A 19,691-nucleotide genomic window follows, 5' to 3' on the forward strand; every position below is an offset into this window, starting at 1 on the left:
ATATATATATATATATATATATATATATATATATATATATATATATATATATATATATATATATATATATATATATATATATAGCTATATATATATATATATATATATATATATATATATATATAGCTATATATATATATATATATATATATATATATATATATATATATATATATATATATATATATATATATATATATATATATATATATATATATATATATATATATATATATATATATATATATATATATATATATATATATATATATATATATATATATATATATATATATATATATATATATATATATATATATATATATATATATATAGCTATATATATATATATATATATATATATATATATATATATATATATATATATATATATATATATATATATATATATATATATATATATATATATATATATATATATATATATATATATATATATATATATATATATATATATATATATATATATATATATATATATATATATATATATATATAGCTATATATATATATATATATATATATATATATATATATATATATATATATATATATATATATATAGCTATATATATATATATATATATATATATATATATATATATATATATATATATATATATATATATATATATATATATATATATATATATATATATATATATATATAGCTATATATATATATAGCTATATATATATATATATATATATATATATATATATATATATATATATATATATATATATATATATATATATATATATATATATATATATATATATATATATATATATATATATATATATATATATATATATATAGCTATATATATATATATATATATATATATATATATATATATATATATATATATATATATATATATATATATAGCTATATATATATATATATATATATATATATATATATATATGTATATATATATATATATATATATATATATATATATATATATATATATATATATATATATATATATATATATATATATATATATATATATATATATATATATATATATATATATATATATATATATATATATATATATATATATATATATATATATATATATATATATATATATATATATATATATATATATATATATATATATATATATATATATATATATATATATATATATATATATATATATATATATATATATATATATATATATATATATATATATATATATATATATATATATATATATATATATATATATATATATATATATATATATATATATATATATATATATATATATATATATATATATATATATATATATATATATATATATATATATATATATATATATATATATATATATATATATATATATATATATATATATATATATATATATATATATATATATATATATATATATATATATATAGCTATATATATATATATATATATATATATATATATATATATATATATATATATATATATATATATATATATATATATATATATATATATATATATATATATATATATATATATATATATATATATATATATATATATATATATATATATATATATATATATATATATATATATATATATATATATATATATATATATATATATATATATATATATATATATATATATATATATATATATATATATATATATATATATATATATATATATATATATATATATATATATATATATATATATATATATATATATATATATATATATATATATATATATATATATATATATATATATATATATATATATATATATATATATATATATATATATATATATATATATATATATATATATATATATATATATATATATATATATATATATATATATATATATATATATATATATATATATATATATATATATATATATATATATATATATATATATATATATATATATATATATATATATATATATATATATATATATATATATATATATATATATATATATATATATATATATATATATATATATATATATATATATATATATATATATATATATATATATATATATATATATATATATATATATATATATATATATATATATATATATATATATATATATAGCTATATATATATATATATATATATATATATATATATATATATATATATATATAGCTATATATATATATATATATATATATATATATATATATATATATATATATATATATATATATATATATATATATATATATATATATATATATATATATATATATATATATATATATATATATATATATATATATATATATATATATATATATATATATATATATATATATATATATATATATATATATATATATAGCTATATATATATATATATATATATATATATATATATATATATATATATATATATATATATATATATATATATATATATATATATATATATATATAGCTATATATATATATATATATATATATATATATATATATATATATATATATATATATATATATATATATATATATATATATATATATATATATATATATATATATATATATATATATATATATATATATATATATATATATATATATATATATATATATATATATATATATATATAGCTATATATATATATATATATATATATATATATATATATATATATATATATATATATATATATATATATATATATATATATATATATATATATATATATATATATATATATATATATATATATATATGTATATATATATATATATATATATATATATATATATATATATATATATATATATATATATATATATATATATATATATATATATATATATATATATATATATATATATATATATATATATATATATATATATATATATATATATATATATATATATATATATATATATATATATATATATATATATATATATATATATATATATATATATATATATATATATATATATATATATATATATATATATATATATATATATATATATATATATATATATATATATATATATATATATATATATATATATATATATATATATATATATATATATATATATATATATATATATATATATATATATATATATATATATATATATATATATATATATATATATATATATATATATATAGCTATATATATATATATATATATATATATATATATATATATATATATATATATATATATATATATATATATATATATATATATATATATATATATATATATATATATATATATATATATATATATATATATATATATATATATATATATATATATATATATATATATATATATATATATATATATATATATATATATATATATATATATATATATATATATATATATATATATATATATATATATATATATATATAGCTATATATATATATATATATATATATATATATATATATATATATATATATATATAGCTATATATATATATATATATATATATATATATATATATATATATATATATATATATATATATATATATATATATATATATATATATATATATATATATAGCTATATATATATATATATATATATATATATATATATATATATATATATATATATATATATATATATATATATATATATATATATATATATATATATATATATATATATATATATATATATATATATATATATATATATAGCTATATATATATATATATATATATATATATATATATATATATATATATATATATATATATATATATATATATATATATATATATATATATATATATATATATATATATATATATATATATATATATATATATATATATATATATATATATATATATATATATATATATATATATATATATATATATATATATATATATATATATATATATATATATATATATATATATATATATATATATATATATATATATATATATATATATATATATATATATATATATATATATATATATATATATATATATATATATATATATATATATATATATATATATATATATATATATATATATATATATATATATATATATATATATATATATATATATATATATATATATATATATATATATATATATATATATATATATATATATATATATATATATATATATATATAGCTATATATATATATATATATATATATATATATATATATATATATATATATATATATATATATATATATATATATATATATATATATATATATATATATATATATATATATATATATATATATATATATATATATATATATATATATATATATATATATATATATATATATATATATATATATATATATATATATATATATAGCTATATATATATATATATATATATATATATATATATATATATATATATATATATATATATATATATATATATATATATATATATATATATATATATATATATATATATATATATATATATATATATATATATATATATATATATATATATATATATATATATATATATATATATATATATATATATATATATATATATATATATATATATATATATATATATATATATATATATATATATATATATATATATATATATATATATATATATATATATATATAGCTATATATATATATATATATATATATATATATATATATATATATATATATATATATATATATATATATATATATATATATATATAGCTATATATATATATATACAGTGGGGAGAACAAGTATTTGATACACTGCCGATTTTGCAGGTTTTCCTACTTACAAAGCACGTAGAGGTCTGTAATTTTTATCATAGGTACACTTCAACTGTGAAAGATGGAATCTAAAACAAAAATTCTGAAAATCACATTGTATGATTTTTAAATAATTAATTTGCATTTTATTGCATGAAATAAGTATTTGATCACCTACCAACCAGTAAGAATTCCGGCTCTCACAGACCTGTTAGTTTTGTCTTTAAGAAGCCCTCCCATTCTCCACTCATTACCTGTATTAACTGCACCTATTTGAACTCGTTATCTGCATAAAAGACAGCTGTCCACACTCAATCAATCAGACTCCAACCTCTTCACAATAGCAAGACCAGAGAGCTGTCTAAGGACATCAGGGACAAAATTGTAGACTTGCACAAGGCTGGGATGGGCTACAGGACAATAGGCAAGCAGCTTGGTGAGAAGGCAACAACTGTTGGCGCAATTATTAGAAAATGGAAGAAGTTCAAGATAACAGTCAATCTCCCTCGGTCTGGGGCTCCATGCAAGGTCTCACCTCGTGGAGCCTCAATTATCATGAGAAAGGTGAGGGATCAGCCCAGAACTACATGGCAGTACTTGGTCAATGACTTGAGGAGAGCTGGGACCACAGTATCAAAGAACACCATAAGTAACACACTACGCCGCCATGGATTAAAATCCTCCAGTGCACGCAAGGTCCCTCTGCTCAAGCCAGCGCATGTCCAGGCCCGTCTGAAGTTTTGCCAATGACCATCTGGATGATCCAGAGGAGGAATGGGAGAAGGTCCTGTGGTCTGATGAGACCAAAATAGAGCTTTTTGGTTTAAACTCCACTCGCCGTGTTTGGAGGAAGAAGAAGGATGAGTACAACCCCAAGAACACCATCCCAACCATGAAGCATGGAGGTGGAAACATCATTCTTTGGGGATGCTTTTCTGCAAAGGGGACAGGACGACTGCACCGTATTGAGGGGAAGATGGATGGGGCCATGTATCGCGAGATCTTGGCCAACAACCTCCTTCGCTCAACAAGAGCATTGAAGATGGGGCGTGGCTGTGTCTTCCAGCATGACAACGACCCGAAACACACAGCTAGGGCAACTAAGCAGTGGCTCCGTAAGAAGCATCTCAAGGTCCTGGAGTGGCCTTGCCAGTCTCCAGACCTGAACCCAATAGAAAATCTTTGGAGGCAGCTGAAAGTCTGTGTTGCCCAGCGACAGCCCTGAAACCTGAAGGATCTGGAGAAGATCTGTATGGAGGAGTGGTCCAAAATCCCTGCTGCAGTCTGTGCAAACCTGGTTAAGAACTATAGGAAACGTCTGATCTCTGAAATTGCAAACAAAGATTTCTGTACCAAACATTAAGTTCTTTTTTTCTGATGTCTCAAATACTTATTTCATGCAATAAAATGCAAATTAATTATTTTAAAATCATACAATGTGATTTTCAGGATTTTTGTTTTAGATTCCGTCTTTCACAGTTGACGTGTACCTATGATAAAAATTACAGACCTCCACGTGCTTTGTAAGTAGGAAAACCTGCAAAATCGGCAATGTATCAAATACTTGTTCTCCCCACTGTATATATATATATATACACTTTAGCCAGCTCTGCCTTTAGACATTAGCTTTGCAGAGCTCGAGCCCCTTACATCTCAGTATGATTGTACCGCAGCCGATACTAGGAAGATAATTTGATTGTGAATTTTATAGACCAGTCCACCCCGGTGAGGGAACATTCACAGACACGTGCTTCAGACTCGTTAGCCCTCGCCTAATATGGGAGGTCTTTTTTTTTTTTACAAACAAAAGGTTAAAAACAAAATAAAAACATTTAAACAGCTTGGGACATGATTACCTTGACCCCACTGCCAAAGTACACAGTCCAACAAGACTGTCCAATGAGTATACACATGCACCTCAGCTCAAAGTATATGTACAGAAGGGCCAGAATGCATGGCCATATAATTGGACCACTCCTCAATATGAATAGGTCCCCATTCGAGTCCTTATGAAAGAGACCTTTTCATGTTAAAAAAAAAAAAACAATATCAAAACATGTAAACAGCTTGGGGACGTGCACATTGACCCCACAACTAACATACACAGTCCAACAAAACTGTCCCAATTCATGTCCAGTCCAACAAAGTACACAGCCCAACAAGGGTCAGACTCCATGGTCATACAGTTGGAGTATGTCCACATTACTTGAGTAAAGAGCAGAAACTCCTCCCCAGAGTGAACTGGTCAAACCCTACAATACATTAAGTTAAGATCAGACCCCATTACTGTAGTGGGTACCAGGAAGCAAGTGCCACACCAGGTATTGATGTATGCATCTTGACCAACAGGAAACACCTGTCTGGCACACAAAACAGTTCTGGGAGCAGCCAGGAACAATTTTAATGTAAAAAAGGCTCTGCTGGCTAAACAGTTGCATTGGCTCTGCATGTTAGGCATGAGCTTAGCATAGATCTAATATATAAAGAAGAAAGTTTGTTTGTGTGTTTGTTTGTTTATGCATTCACACAATGCAGGAACCAGTGCAACCAAACTTTGGATGGCCTCTTCTTTCATCCAGAGGAAGGTTAAGGGCTATGTTTGGATACGATCTTCACATTACATATTATGTAATGTGAAGATTGTTTGTTGAGGTTGTAGTGAGTTGTTGTCAACAACACAAATTTAAATATTATCGTGTTTACATGTGCATCTGTGATTAAAAAGATTGCTTTATACAGGTTTATTATAACATCTCTGTGTTCAGGCCTCGAGAGAGTATGTTGCTTACACACTGCCACGATCAAGTAATATGTATTGTGAAGATCGAATGTTGAGGTCATATTATATATACAAACTAATAATGGAAACCGTGTTTTCCCTTGGTACCTTTCTCCCCTACCTCTAATCCTCCATGTCTCAGTACAATCCGCGTGTTGCTTTTTTAAACTTTAATCTATGGCGTCACGAAGATCGGCATGGTAAGATGTCCTCCGGTGCACTTCTTTAATTCCCAAGGGAAAACTTCTGTTAATAAATATCTTAACCAACCTTACTTGCATTATAAATACTGCCACTTGCCAGCAAAAAAGACCCTTGATAGGCAGAAACAAATCAGATGCAAAGACAATGGCAGTCTACAAGTCACTTGAGGCTCAAGAGCAGACACAGGCTCAGGTTGAGGATCAAAGTGCAAGACAAGCAGCCTCCAGATCAGTTGATACTCAAGAGCAGACACAGGCTTGGCTTTTGAGGATCAATGTAGAAAACAAGCAGCCTCCAGGTCAGCTGAATGTGTATATTCACGTCAAAAGCCCAGAAAATGAGGACGCTCTGCAAAGGAAATCTAATAAAGACCTCCGTGAATGACTGAAACAATGTTTGAATTAGCACTATACTACGTTCATAATTAACTATTACAATCTCCCAAGGATTGTTCAAGGAAAGCCAAAACTGTCTGTTGCTCTTGTGTTGGAAGACAAACGGTGAGATGATGTTTCTTATAATTAATACAGTTTATTAAAATGTTTGTGGGGATAATGATGGACAGGATGATCAAGAAATAAACGGAACAGATCTGGTAGTCAACAGACAGATATGGATGAAAGGGGAGAAATACACACACTTACGTACAAAATAAATAACCCTGCTAATGGTGCCGACAATACCATATTCAATCCACGAAGGGGAACACAGGTGAGGGCTTAAGGCAGGCACGAGTTGGTCTTGTCTGCAGGACGATGATGGTTGTGAAAGCAGGAGTGGCACAGGGTGAATTATGGCTCGGTTTGGTGGAGGAGAGGATGGCACAATGGTCGGGAGGTGGCATCCACGTATCTTGGGAGATTTTATTGGATGAGCCATGAAACGGAGAGAGCCAACATATCTTCTCGAACAATGTTTAACTCCATTTGTCACGTACATGTGTGGACACGACTTAGTGACACAGGGACCGCCTTTCCAGCACGTGGCCGGTCCCACAATTGGCTTGCCACTGTCGATGTGCAGTGCCATCTTTCGGGACATCCTACCCTGCGGGTTAGCTCCTCATCAGTATTCTACCCTCAACTAAGGTTTCACAGTTTAGTATGCTGTCCTGGCCTGCTGTTCCTGGCCAAACGACCCACGTTTATACCCTTTTTAAAGCATGTAGCACATTCCTGGTGCCTTTGTGCCCAAGTACTCCACCTGGCTTAACCTGTACAGACTGTTTTATGCAATACAACCTAACCCTATTCAGCTCCATAATGGTTGGTCACTGCCCCCGTCAGTGCACATATTACATACGACCCTGATACAAGTGTACATTTAACCTACTCGAGCACACAGACCAAGCTGAATCCTTAACATATTCGATCTATGGATCCCCCCCCCACCTCCTTTTCTATGCAAGGGTTAATATCTAAGCATCATGAAAATTGATCAAAGGTTTTATTTCTAGATTGTTGGGATGTGAGGGGTGGGGGGGGGGTTGAGCTACATTTCAATGCTGAAAGTCATCGTTTTAAAGGATATGTGTAAAGGTTATCACTTTGTAGTGTTGGTGCAGTGAAGTTCTGTGTGGTGAGCAGGTGGGAATCTGCTCTGCCAGGGATGGATTTCCTGAAGTACAACTGATATGGCTGATGAATGATTCCATTTTGAAACCCACACAAGGTATAGTCTTCCATGTAAAGGCCATAATATGAATGATTTTAAAAGTAATTTAAGCAATTCTGTGCACCATCAAATTTCTCGTAAACAAACATACTTTTCGATGACCTGTTGGAACATCACGTGAACTCCCCTTCACTTACTTCCATAAACGTAGAAAACTTTGTCCCATTTATATTTTCTAACCAAAGAGGGCTTTAACTTCGTTAAGCACATGAGCCTAATTTTCCCAATTGCATGATGTGGTAATGTTACAGTCCATAACAGTCATTCAAGAGTCAAGAAAATGCTGTAAAAGGAAACTGTAAAAATGGCACAAGACAAGACTATTTGGCCTATTATTTCTGTGCCATGTCCACAACACAGCATTTACACCCAGTGCAGGTGGTGCTGTTTATACACATAACCCCAGGCAGGAAATTTGGCCAGGGTACACCTATCTCTTCAAAATATGCCCTGTGATTTTTCATATCCATCTCCTGAATGCAGAAAGGACAGCTGACTTTGTGTGCATACAAACGATGGTTGACTCTGAAATTTAGCACCCCAATCTGGCATTACATCAGAAGTAGAGTTTTTAGTTGAGTCTGTTGACCCAACTAAAGATTTCATGTCGATTAGACAACTGGTTGGCAAGCATACACACATCAAACTTGATCAGTATCTTACTGCCTCCTTGATAATTGTCTGCCTCACTCTTTCCCCTGCTCACTTCTCCCTTTTCTGTTTCTGAGTAGATGTGGAATTGCAGCAAGAAATAGTACAGAAAGACAAATCGGGCCTGCTGACTGTGAACCTCAAGCTCCGTCTCAAACTTTATCGTTCCCTCCATCATGTCCAGTTTTCCTGCTTCATGCAATCTCTTGTCCCAAGGGGAAATCACACAGAGATGTCAAATGAGTATCGCTTGAATCTTCACTGTACGTCATTATTTCCTTTTGTCTCACCAACAAAAGTTAAACACTTTATCACCCAAATGTTGAATCATCATGTATCATCACATGAATACACTAAGTGGAACATAATGTGTCACCCCTCCCACTACCCTTGTACTCCTCGTAGACCCTCCAACAGAAGTGACACTGTTTGTGGTGAATTCACCAAAAGGCATGTTGTTGGAGGGAGAGACTGTGGAGATGCAGTGCCATGCAGATGCTAACCCTCCACCATCATATCACTTTTACTATGTGAGCCATTATGTATAGATTGAAACCTCTTGTTACTGGGCTTTTTTTGATGTGGTGGGTAATACTTTATGCACATGTTAATTATTTTAAACATGATCATTACATGTGTTTTTAACACCACATGATATGATGAAGAATAACGTTGAACTGACGCGAGGTGTGTCGGGGAACGCATTGATTCTGCCGGATGTGAGGCGGAACCAGTCTGGGAACTACACCTGCCAGGCCAAGTCCAAGGCTCGGCCCGACCATGGCATCTTCACGAGTACAATGCTACATGTAGCATGTAGGTTTCATTTCCTTTAAACTTGCCTCCTCAACACCTGAACTGATTCTTGAGACGTACTGCAGTAGCCTTTTGAGTAAAGGTAACTGATTCAATATGCTTGTATTCCAAACAGAAGTTAGAACCAAGTTCACATCACCTCATTTATTGTGTAAGTTATGTCCACCAGCTCGGTGATTTGTTAAATCTCAAATATTAGATCTTAAATATTTCTTGTGATCTAGGGCTCGAAGAGGCTCATTTGGAACCAGCTGGACCTCTGACCGTCAACAAAGGAGAGAACGTGACAGTGCTGTGTTTCTCAAACTCGTCACATACCCCTAAATACCAATGGGACAAGGTACGTGATGAAGTGGGTGAGTCAATGGGTGATGTATCCCATTTTATTTTTGGTCCTTTCATGTGTGTAGGACATGTCCAGAACTTGGACTCGAGTTTGTTTCTATTGTGGTTTCCAGTTTTGTTGGATTCAGGACGAAAGGACTTAGATTTGTATTTCAAGCATTGGTATTTGTACTTCAAATTCCTGATTTAACACCTTGGCAAGAGATAGATGCCACTTATTGGAGGAAATGTGATTTAAAATTCCTCATGTACAGGTAGTGGACTAAAAAATGGAAATAACAATGTAAAATGACTTAATACAGCTTTGGGCCACCACGTGCGGCCAGTACAGCCTGTGTGCGCCATGGCATAGAGTCCACCAGCATCTGGAATTCTGCGGGAGGGATGCGGCACCATTCTTCCACAAGAAAGTCAATCAACTCACACCTGTTTGATGGAGGTGGAAAACGCTGTCTCAGACGTTGATCCAGAATATCCCTTAAATGCTTGATTGAGTTCAGATCTGGTGACTGAGAAGACCATGACATATGGATAACATCAGTGTCATGTTCATCAAACCATTGGGTGACCAAACGTACTCTGTGGATGGGGGTATTGTCATCCTGGAAAACACCTCTCCTGGAAGGAAAGAAATGCTGCAACATGGGGTGAAGATGATCACTCAGTACTATTAAGTAGTGATTGGCATTGACCTTGCCTTCTAAGGGAATGACTGCACCCAAACCATGCCAGGAAAATGCACTGACAACATTACAGAACCACCAGAACCCTTCACTGTTGGAAACAAGCACTCAGGGTTGTAGTGTTTTTTAGGTTGGCGCCACACGTGCACTCGTCCGTTTGTTGGGAACTTGGTGAAGGATGATTCATCTGACCATATCATATTTCTCCACTGCTCGGTAGTCCATTGCCTGTGCTATTTGCACCACTGGATTCAAAAACATGCCCTATGCGATGGGCGGTTTGTGCTCTGCAACCCAACTGGTATCCAGAGCTGTGGAGTTCTCGTTGAACTGTTTTTGATGAAACTGGCTGCTCGCACTCAGGTTAAAATTTATGTTCAATTGATCTGCAGTTACTCACCTGCTTTACCTTGCACTTCAAATTAATGCAAGGATATCATGATCCTGGAGTACGTGCTTCCGCCCACTGTTGCCATTTGCTAATGATGTTTTCCCTTTGACACTGTTCCATGCCGACATCACCTTAGACACCATTGCTCATGAAACATCAGCAAGGGTGAGCTGTCTTTGTCACTGAAGTTCCTGCCAAATGCGCTCCAACAATCACCCCTCTTTCAAGGTCACTGAGGCCTCCTCTCGCTGCCATGCTAGGCATAATTAAGAGCAACCAGGCCTGTGCAGCATTTTTATACATGACCCTAAGCATGCTTGGATGTTTGCTTAATTAACACATGGGCCACACCTGTATGGAAGCCATTGCTTTCAATATACTTGGTGTCCCTCATTTACCCAGGTGTTTCAATTTTTTGTCCACAACCTGTAGCTTGTGCATGAGGTTTACCATCTCATCTCATATTGACCATTTGTGGTTTTCAACCACATTGAACAATTGGCTCAGCAAAGCAATGAGGTTTTGAAAGTATTTAAAAACCACCATTTTTTACATAATTTGGAATAAGTTTGTTCCTGTATTTATTTCCTATTCGAGAAGCCAACAAAGTGTGACTTAACCGTTCTACATTTCAAGGATGAAACCCCTAATAATGAAACGTCGCTCAGATTTAGGGCTGGCAGGAGAACCTGGAGGTGTGCACACTCATTTCCAAACTGTGTAGCTCAGTTTGAAAATCGACCCAGCAACAAACTGTCAACCTGCAGTGTCTCGCAGGCAGGGTGATTCATCAATGTGTCTTCAGTCCTGATGATGTACATTAAACGGGCTTCCTATCCACCAGCATTAGTTGGTGGACGTTAAAGATCTCACAGTGTCATTTGCGAAGACTAAGAAAGTTATTGCCGGCACCATGAAACAAATTCAAAATTTCTGTCCCTACTTCCCAGAGTGGAGACCTGACCAGGATTGTAGCCTCGTAACTGCTTTGGCATCACAAACGCTCTGTATTGGGCATGAACTACACAATGATGATGAATGGACTTCATGTTCATCATACAAAGTCTTCATCTTACATATGCATAGGAAAGGTGTGCACGGGAATACATTAAATCCATACACATTTCACACTCTCTGGAAAAGGCAACAACATAGATAAGATACTGTGAATTTTGATTTGAAACTTAAGATGTACTGAACATATATTACTGTTTCCTTTGCAGGGAGGCAAGAAAGTTGGACAGAATTCTAGACTAGTCCTGTTTGAAATGAAGCTTTCAGACTCAGGCCAATATACCTGCACGTCTTCACATAATGCAATCCATAACCACGTGTCCCGCATTTCCCTAAACATTACTGTCCATGGTACGCATCTCTGATCTTACCTATCGGCTCTTGATTCTGATATTTATTTTCTTTTCTTTCTTGTTTGTCATCGTCTCCTGTTTCTGCCAAGTTGTCTCAGCATTGTAATTGCTACTGTACTAGTTTTGCTTCAGCCTCGTACAAATCACTTGTCTTTCGGATGAAGACATCAAGTTTGAAACCGATGTTCAAAATTGGTTGTTGATGTAAGCCTGTGCAAACCTATGTGACTATTGTACATTGCACTTTCCGGTAATAGTTCCCTTTCCCCCCTCCCTCCTATTATTTCCAGCTGCACCCCAAAGCATACAGAATGAAAGTGAAGTGAAGAGAGGTGAAAACACGAAGGTGACATTAGTTTGTAACATCACAGGTTACCCTCGTCCCACCATCAAATGGGAGGGCGCAAGTGACCCGGTATGCAAAGCAAAGGATAACTAATCACAGCTACATGAATCACATGATTATTTTTGCACCACACTGTGTTAATTTTGTATATTTGCAAACCTAACCTGTGAGTAAAGTTTTTTTTTTTTTTGCAAAGTTGGAGAAGGATTTGAAGGGGGGGGTGGGGGGCAGGTGGAAGCAGGTGAAGGGCCATCAATATTGTTACGGATCTGCCGGTCCGGGCCACTAGGAACTTTTTGGACCCGCTTCTCGACCTTTGACCCTGAAGTCGATGAACCGTGAATAACTCCACGGCATGACAGGTTGCGAAGCCACGGATGCCATCTCAGACGATTAATTTTGGTAGGGTCCTTGCGTCCATTTCCTGTGTTACCTTCCCGGTAAATTAGTCCTCTCAGATGGGGAAGTGTGCTTTCAACTCCACACTACTGTCAATCAAGAACGGCCGAGCGATACCGTAAGTGGGACGATGGCTGGTGGCTAAACGTAGCGAAAGAGCGAGACAGAACTCCCATGCACCATTTACACACTAGTGTCTCAGCAATGGAGAAAAGATGATCAGGCATTTTAGAAAGATTTTAGCAAAGGGATACAGAGTTACAGGCAAAACAATATATACCAGCCGAAACCCCGTCACAGACGGATTCTGTTCCATGAGCCCAATATGACAACCAGTGGCGGCTCTTGTAAGAGCCGGATCCCAGTCGATGTACTCCATGGCCTTACCTAATGAGGCCTACAAAATGTCCTTGTACACATTTTTTGGTGTACACTACTCCTTGTGAAGAAGTCCCCTGATTTGTGCACGTGTTTACTTTGACGTACATTGTGTCAAAACTTCTCAAGTCACAGTACCGAGAAAAACGTGACGCGACCTCTAGGAGGAGCACAAAATTGGTCCTTCAGTATTAATATATAGATGCTTCAGAGTTTAAGGTTGATTATTGCTACTATGTGCGATGCACTCTTACAGGTACGAAGTTTCTTTCAGTCCAGGTCACAGTACTGAGAAAAACGTGATGCGACCGCTAGGAGGAGCACAAAATTGGTCCTTCAGTATTAATATATAGATTTTTTTTAATTTTGCATACCAATTCGAGGCTCGTGTCAGAGCTAATACAGAGAAACATATAATAAGGCAGGAGACAAGAGGGGTGAGAGAGGGAAGCACAAAATAATGGGGAACAAAGACAATAGAATATCTGTGGAAGGGAGAGGGATGGGGTGGGGTACGCGGGGTGAACAAGATGGTACAACAGGGACTTTCAGGAAGGAAAACAGGGAATTCAAAGGAACTGGATAAACGGGGGTAGAAAAGATCAAGATTTTTGATGGGGAAGATTTGAGATGGTGGTGAACAGCTGTTTTGAAAACCTGGAGGGAGAAGTGGGATTGAAGAGAATGTGGGAGTTTGTTCCAGAGGTGGGGGGAAAATGAGGAATTAAAGAGTGAAGGTGAACAGTGATTCTTGATTTTGGCAGTTTCAGCATAAGGATTTTTTTGGCAGACATTGAGCTCCCTGAGGAAATATAGGGGGGACAGATCACAGACAGAGCAAAAAGGGGGGGGGGGCAAGGCCGGAGAGGAGATGGTAGAAAACAGAAAGACCACCTTCTGCCTCCCGTGAGAGAGTTTGAGACCCAAAGACTCAGCTTCATCGTGGGAGATACCAATGTTTCTAAAAGCCTTGGTTTCCACAGTGTGAAGTTGAGCTAGGTTTGAGGCAGGAGCACCACCGCAAGGGGGTGGAGCAGTACTCCATCAGACTGCAGATGAAAGCTTTGAAAGTGGTCAGAAGCTCAGGTGTGCCAAGGAAGGATTTGCACGACGTAAGATACCCAGTCAGCGACTGGCTTTGGAGGCCAGCTTGGAGATGTGGCTTTCCCAGGAAAGATCGTGGCAGATAGTGAAACCTAAAAGCGTGAATGAAAGGACTTCTTCAATAGGATTGTTGAGAAATTACATGGGGGGGAGGGGGTTCCAGACAGTCCTTTCGGAGAGACATGGTGAGGGTGTGAGATTTGTCAGGATTGAAAGACTTATTCCAAGTGTTTGACCAGCTTGTGATTTTATCCAGGTTTGCAGAGAGTGAAGAGGCTGCTTCCTGCTGATCAGAGGGATGAGAGATGGTAATGGCAGAGGATGGAGTCATCAGCAAAGAGATTAGGAGGATTTTCCAGAGAATCTGAGAGATCATTGATGCAAACCAGAAAAAGAACAGGGCCAAGAACACTGCCTTGAGGAACTCCAGCCAGGACAGGAAGAGGGGATGAAAGAATTACATGAAGAGCCACGCGTTGACTGCGGCAGGAGAGGAAGTCCACTAGCTATGAGTGGAGATGTCCTTGGATACCATAAGAAGAGAGTTTGGTGAGCAGTGTGGGATGCCATACCATATTGAAAGCTCATGATATGTGTAGGGAGATGGCTCTGATCTCATGTTTGGCATTTAGGACCTCCATCCATTGTTGGGGAAAGCAGAAGTAGCATGTCCAGGGTTGAGTGAGCTGGTCTAAATCCAAATTGATAGTCGGAAATTAAGCAATTGGAGAAGAGAAAGGAGAAAAAAAACAGTTATTTACAGAGCAAAAACAGTGTCACAAAGACAGATCTTCCCCTTAAGCACACATGCCCCTTCGTCAGTCAACTTAACACGATTTGATGCACATAGGCGCCTAAGTCACTCCGGGGAAACTCGATCAGAAAGAGTGATGGACAGAGAGAGATGAAGAAGGTGGGACTTGATGGTGACCCCCTCGCTCACCTGATGTGATCCTGTTGGCTTACGTTGGTCCCAACATGAAAGAGGGGATGGGGAGAAAGAAGAGGGGTTGAGGATGTGGTGTGCCGGCCATGTGGGTTGAAGTGCGTGTGAATGCTCGTGGTGTGACAGAAGAAATCATGAATGCAGGTCAGTAGCCCAGTCCTGAATGAGTCGAGGGTGCAATTGTTGAATGCTCTCCTGCATTCCAAGTGAATTAATTAGAAATCGGGATAGAAAGAGAAAGTGTCAGTGTGTTCAGCCAAAGCTTCCAGGGAAATACTCCACAGCTTGGCAGCTCTCTCCCCATGGCACCAGCCCGTTTGTTCCCACAACAGCTTACTTTTACAACAGCTCGCTCTCGATGGGTTGGCTTGTCTCTCGAAAGTTCCCTGGATGCATATCAGCCCGGTCATGGAATTCTCCAGCCTTATAAAGCCCCTGGTAGAGGCATGGTCTGGGGACCGGCATCTCTTTTTGCAGCCTCCTGATTGCGCTCTTATTGCCATGCGGTTCTCATTGGTCAAGCCCATGGTCCTGTAGCGGGGTTGACATCCAACTCTGCCCATATGTGGTGCTTTGTTCTGACCTTCTCACTGTTGAGGAGGTTTGCATCCCCAGTCTGCACCACTTTATGCCGATGGCCGTTGGATTTGTAATGACTAGTACGTGCCCGTAAAAAAAAAAAAAAAAAAAAAAAATTATGAATAAATATTCAAACCGCGAGCAACAAACAACAACCACACAGGCTGTTTCTTCGCTCTCACGTGCTCATACGTGCGTGGCCTGGAAATTCGCATATTATTCGCAGTTACGATTATTCACAATTTAGTTTTAATACCCAATTATTCAATTAGCGCCAACGTATTTTACCTTTTCGCAATGTTGTGGCAAGGAAAAACAAAAAGAGAAGAGAAGAGAGAAAAAAAAATTTACTTCCTGGTTCGGAGCATACCAGCACTCTGATGTTACCGAAATTTATGCACCGTCTAATATGAAAACGATCATAACTTGGGGCATTGTGTTTATCTATAAATGCGCATAAGAAATCGAGAAATTATTAGAATACACGAAGTCATCATTATCCGGAAGCCCGTACGTTGTAACCCGTAATGGGGAACGCGGCTGAGCTTCCCTTCTCCATCGGCCACGCCCACTCAACAACATGTCTTGTCATTGGTCTGGTAAATAAATGGCCATAACTTGGGAAGCACTTGTCCGATTAATATCAAACCTTGAAAAGGCACATCCTCAGGTCCCCAGCAATATACCTGGCAAGTTTCAATTAGATCGGACTGGTGGTTGTCGAGAAACAGCGGTCACACACACACACACACACACACACACACACACACACACACACACACACACACACACACACACACACACACACACACACACACACACACACACACACACACACACACACACACACACACACACACATACACATACACATACACATACACACACGCACAGAGATTGCTGGAATTATAGATAGATATGGGTTTTGCAAAATGTAATGTTGTGAGTTGAAACGTGTGTTTGGATGCGTTGCCAAGAGGTGTGGAGATTATATTGTTACGGGTGTGGAAATTCACAAACCACCATTCAGGTCCCATAGGTGAGATATCTCTGTAAGTACATGTGTAGTTAGCCCAAACCCGTTGTTTAGAGGGATAAATGTGATTCATTCGGGCTGCGACGCTTTGAGATAGCCGTTTTTCTGTTCTATCTTTATTTTGAACCAACCACGCTCCAACCGTCAGACAACAACAACAACGCCAACAGCCACGACCTTTACCTTCACAACTCGCTCCCGCAAACATCGCATCACCACCATTCCAAATGGCACCATGGCCATCGGCCACCGCCGGAAACCCTCCACCACCTTCACCTCTCTCCTTCTACGGCCATTCCCGCACCACCTGTGACCACCGAGCGTCGGGCTGTCCTGGGCTCGTACAAGATACGCGCCGAGCCGCGAGTGCAAATAGCAGCCTTTCCGAGGAGAATTCGGATCAGGAATGCTACACGCCCACTTCTGATCCGTCCAATTAGGAAGTGCGGGGCTGCTTGGCACCGCCTCCAGGCGCGTCTGTCTGGAATCGAGATATGCAAATTCTAGGATCAGGGGAGATTCACGCCCCTTTTCCTCTGTCCAATCGGCGAGCGTGGCTCCGCCCTCGAGGAGATCCTGATCCGGATATTTGCATATTGTTTTCTCCTGCCGGCCTATAAAACGGCAAGCGCTAGGCGAATGAGAAGAGTTGTTGCACGGAGAGTCAGTTTTGGTGGCAGAGAGTGGAGTCGGGAGACGGAGGCAGTCAAGTCGGGTTGGAGAGCGGAGTGGAGTCGGGAGGCGAAGGCGTCAAGGTGGTTTTCTGCAGTCGGCTGAGGAGAGTCCTGAGGGAAGGGAAGAGTCCAAGGAGCTCGGGTCCGAGGCAGGGAAGACGGCGGTCGGCGACGAGGTCGCGTTGGGATCGCTCGTCGCAGGACCCAAGCCAGCTAACCATTCTCCTTCCCCCAGGGCATCAACAATTCCCCCCCCCCTTTCCCCCGCGCTGAGATAGTGCCGAAACGGGGCCCCGTTCCCACCCCACTCCAAGCGGTGCCAACGAAACCCGTGAAGCAGCACGAAGTCGGGGCACCGCCGCGCAGCCACATTTGCGGCCCATCACGAGGACGCGGGTAGGACCCCCTCCGGTCTCGCGGGCCTGACCGCTCCTTCAGGTCCCGCGCACACATTTGCCTAGGGGCCCGTCTGCCCCCTTGCCT

At 34.1% G+C, this 19,691-nt stretch overlaps 1 protein-coding gene across 4 annotated transcripts in view; it reads left to right on the top strand.

The window, feature by feature from the left end:
• Positions 1 to 19,691, top strand: part of LOC147029944 (CD166 antigen-like) — a 143,713-nt gene that overhangs the window by 100,035 nt on the left and 23,987 nt on the right. For all 4 annotated transcript variants that reach the window (XM_085873468.1, XM_085873467.1, XM_085873470.1 and 1 more), the window contains exons 6-12: positions 9,406 to 9,490; positions 10,225 to 10,407; positions 10,550 to 10,674; positions 10,810 to 10,960; positions 11,185 to 11,300; positions 13,603 to 13,744; positions 14,037 to 14,161. In XM_085873468.1, coding sequence (XP_085729594.1) covers positions 9,406 to 9,490; positions 10,225 to 10,407; positions 10,550 to 10,674; positions 10,810 to 10,960; positions 11,185 to 11,300; positions 13,603 to 13,744; positions 14,037 to 14,161 — 927 coding nt within the window. The remainder of the gene's footprint in view (positions 1 to 9,405; positions 9,491 to 10,224; positions 10,408 to 10,549; positions 10,675 to 10,809; positions 10,961 to 11,184; positions 11,301 to 13,602; positions 13,745 to 14,036; positions 14,162 to 19,691) is intronic.

The sequence above is a fragment of the Eptatretus burgeri genome, chromosome 3 (genome assembly GCF_056783735.1).
Source record: "Eptatretus burgeri isolate ZD-2024b chromosome 3, Ebu_testis_v1, whole genome shotgun sequence".
NCBI lineage: Eukaryota > Metazoa > Chordata > Myxini > Myxiniformes > Myxinidae > Eptatretus > Eptatretus burgeri.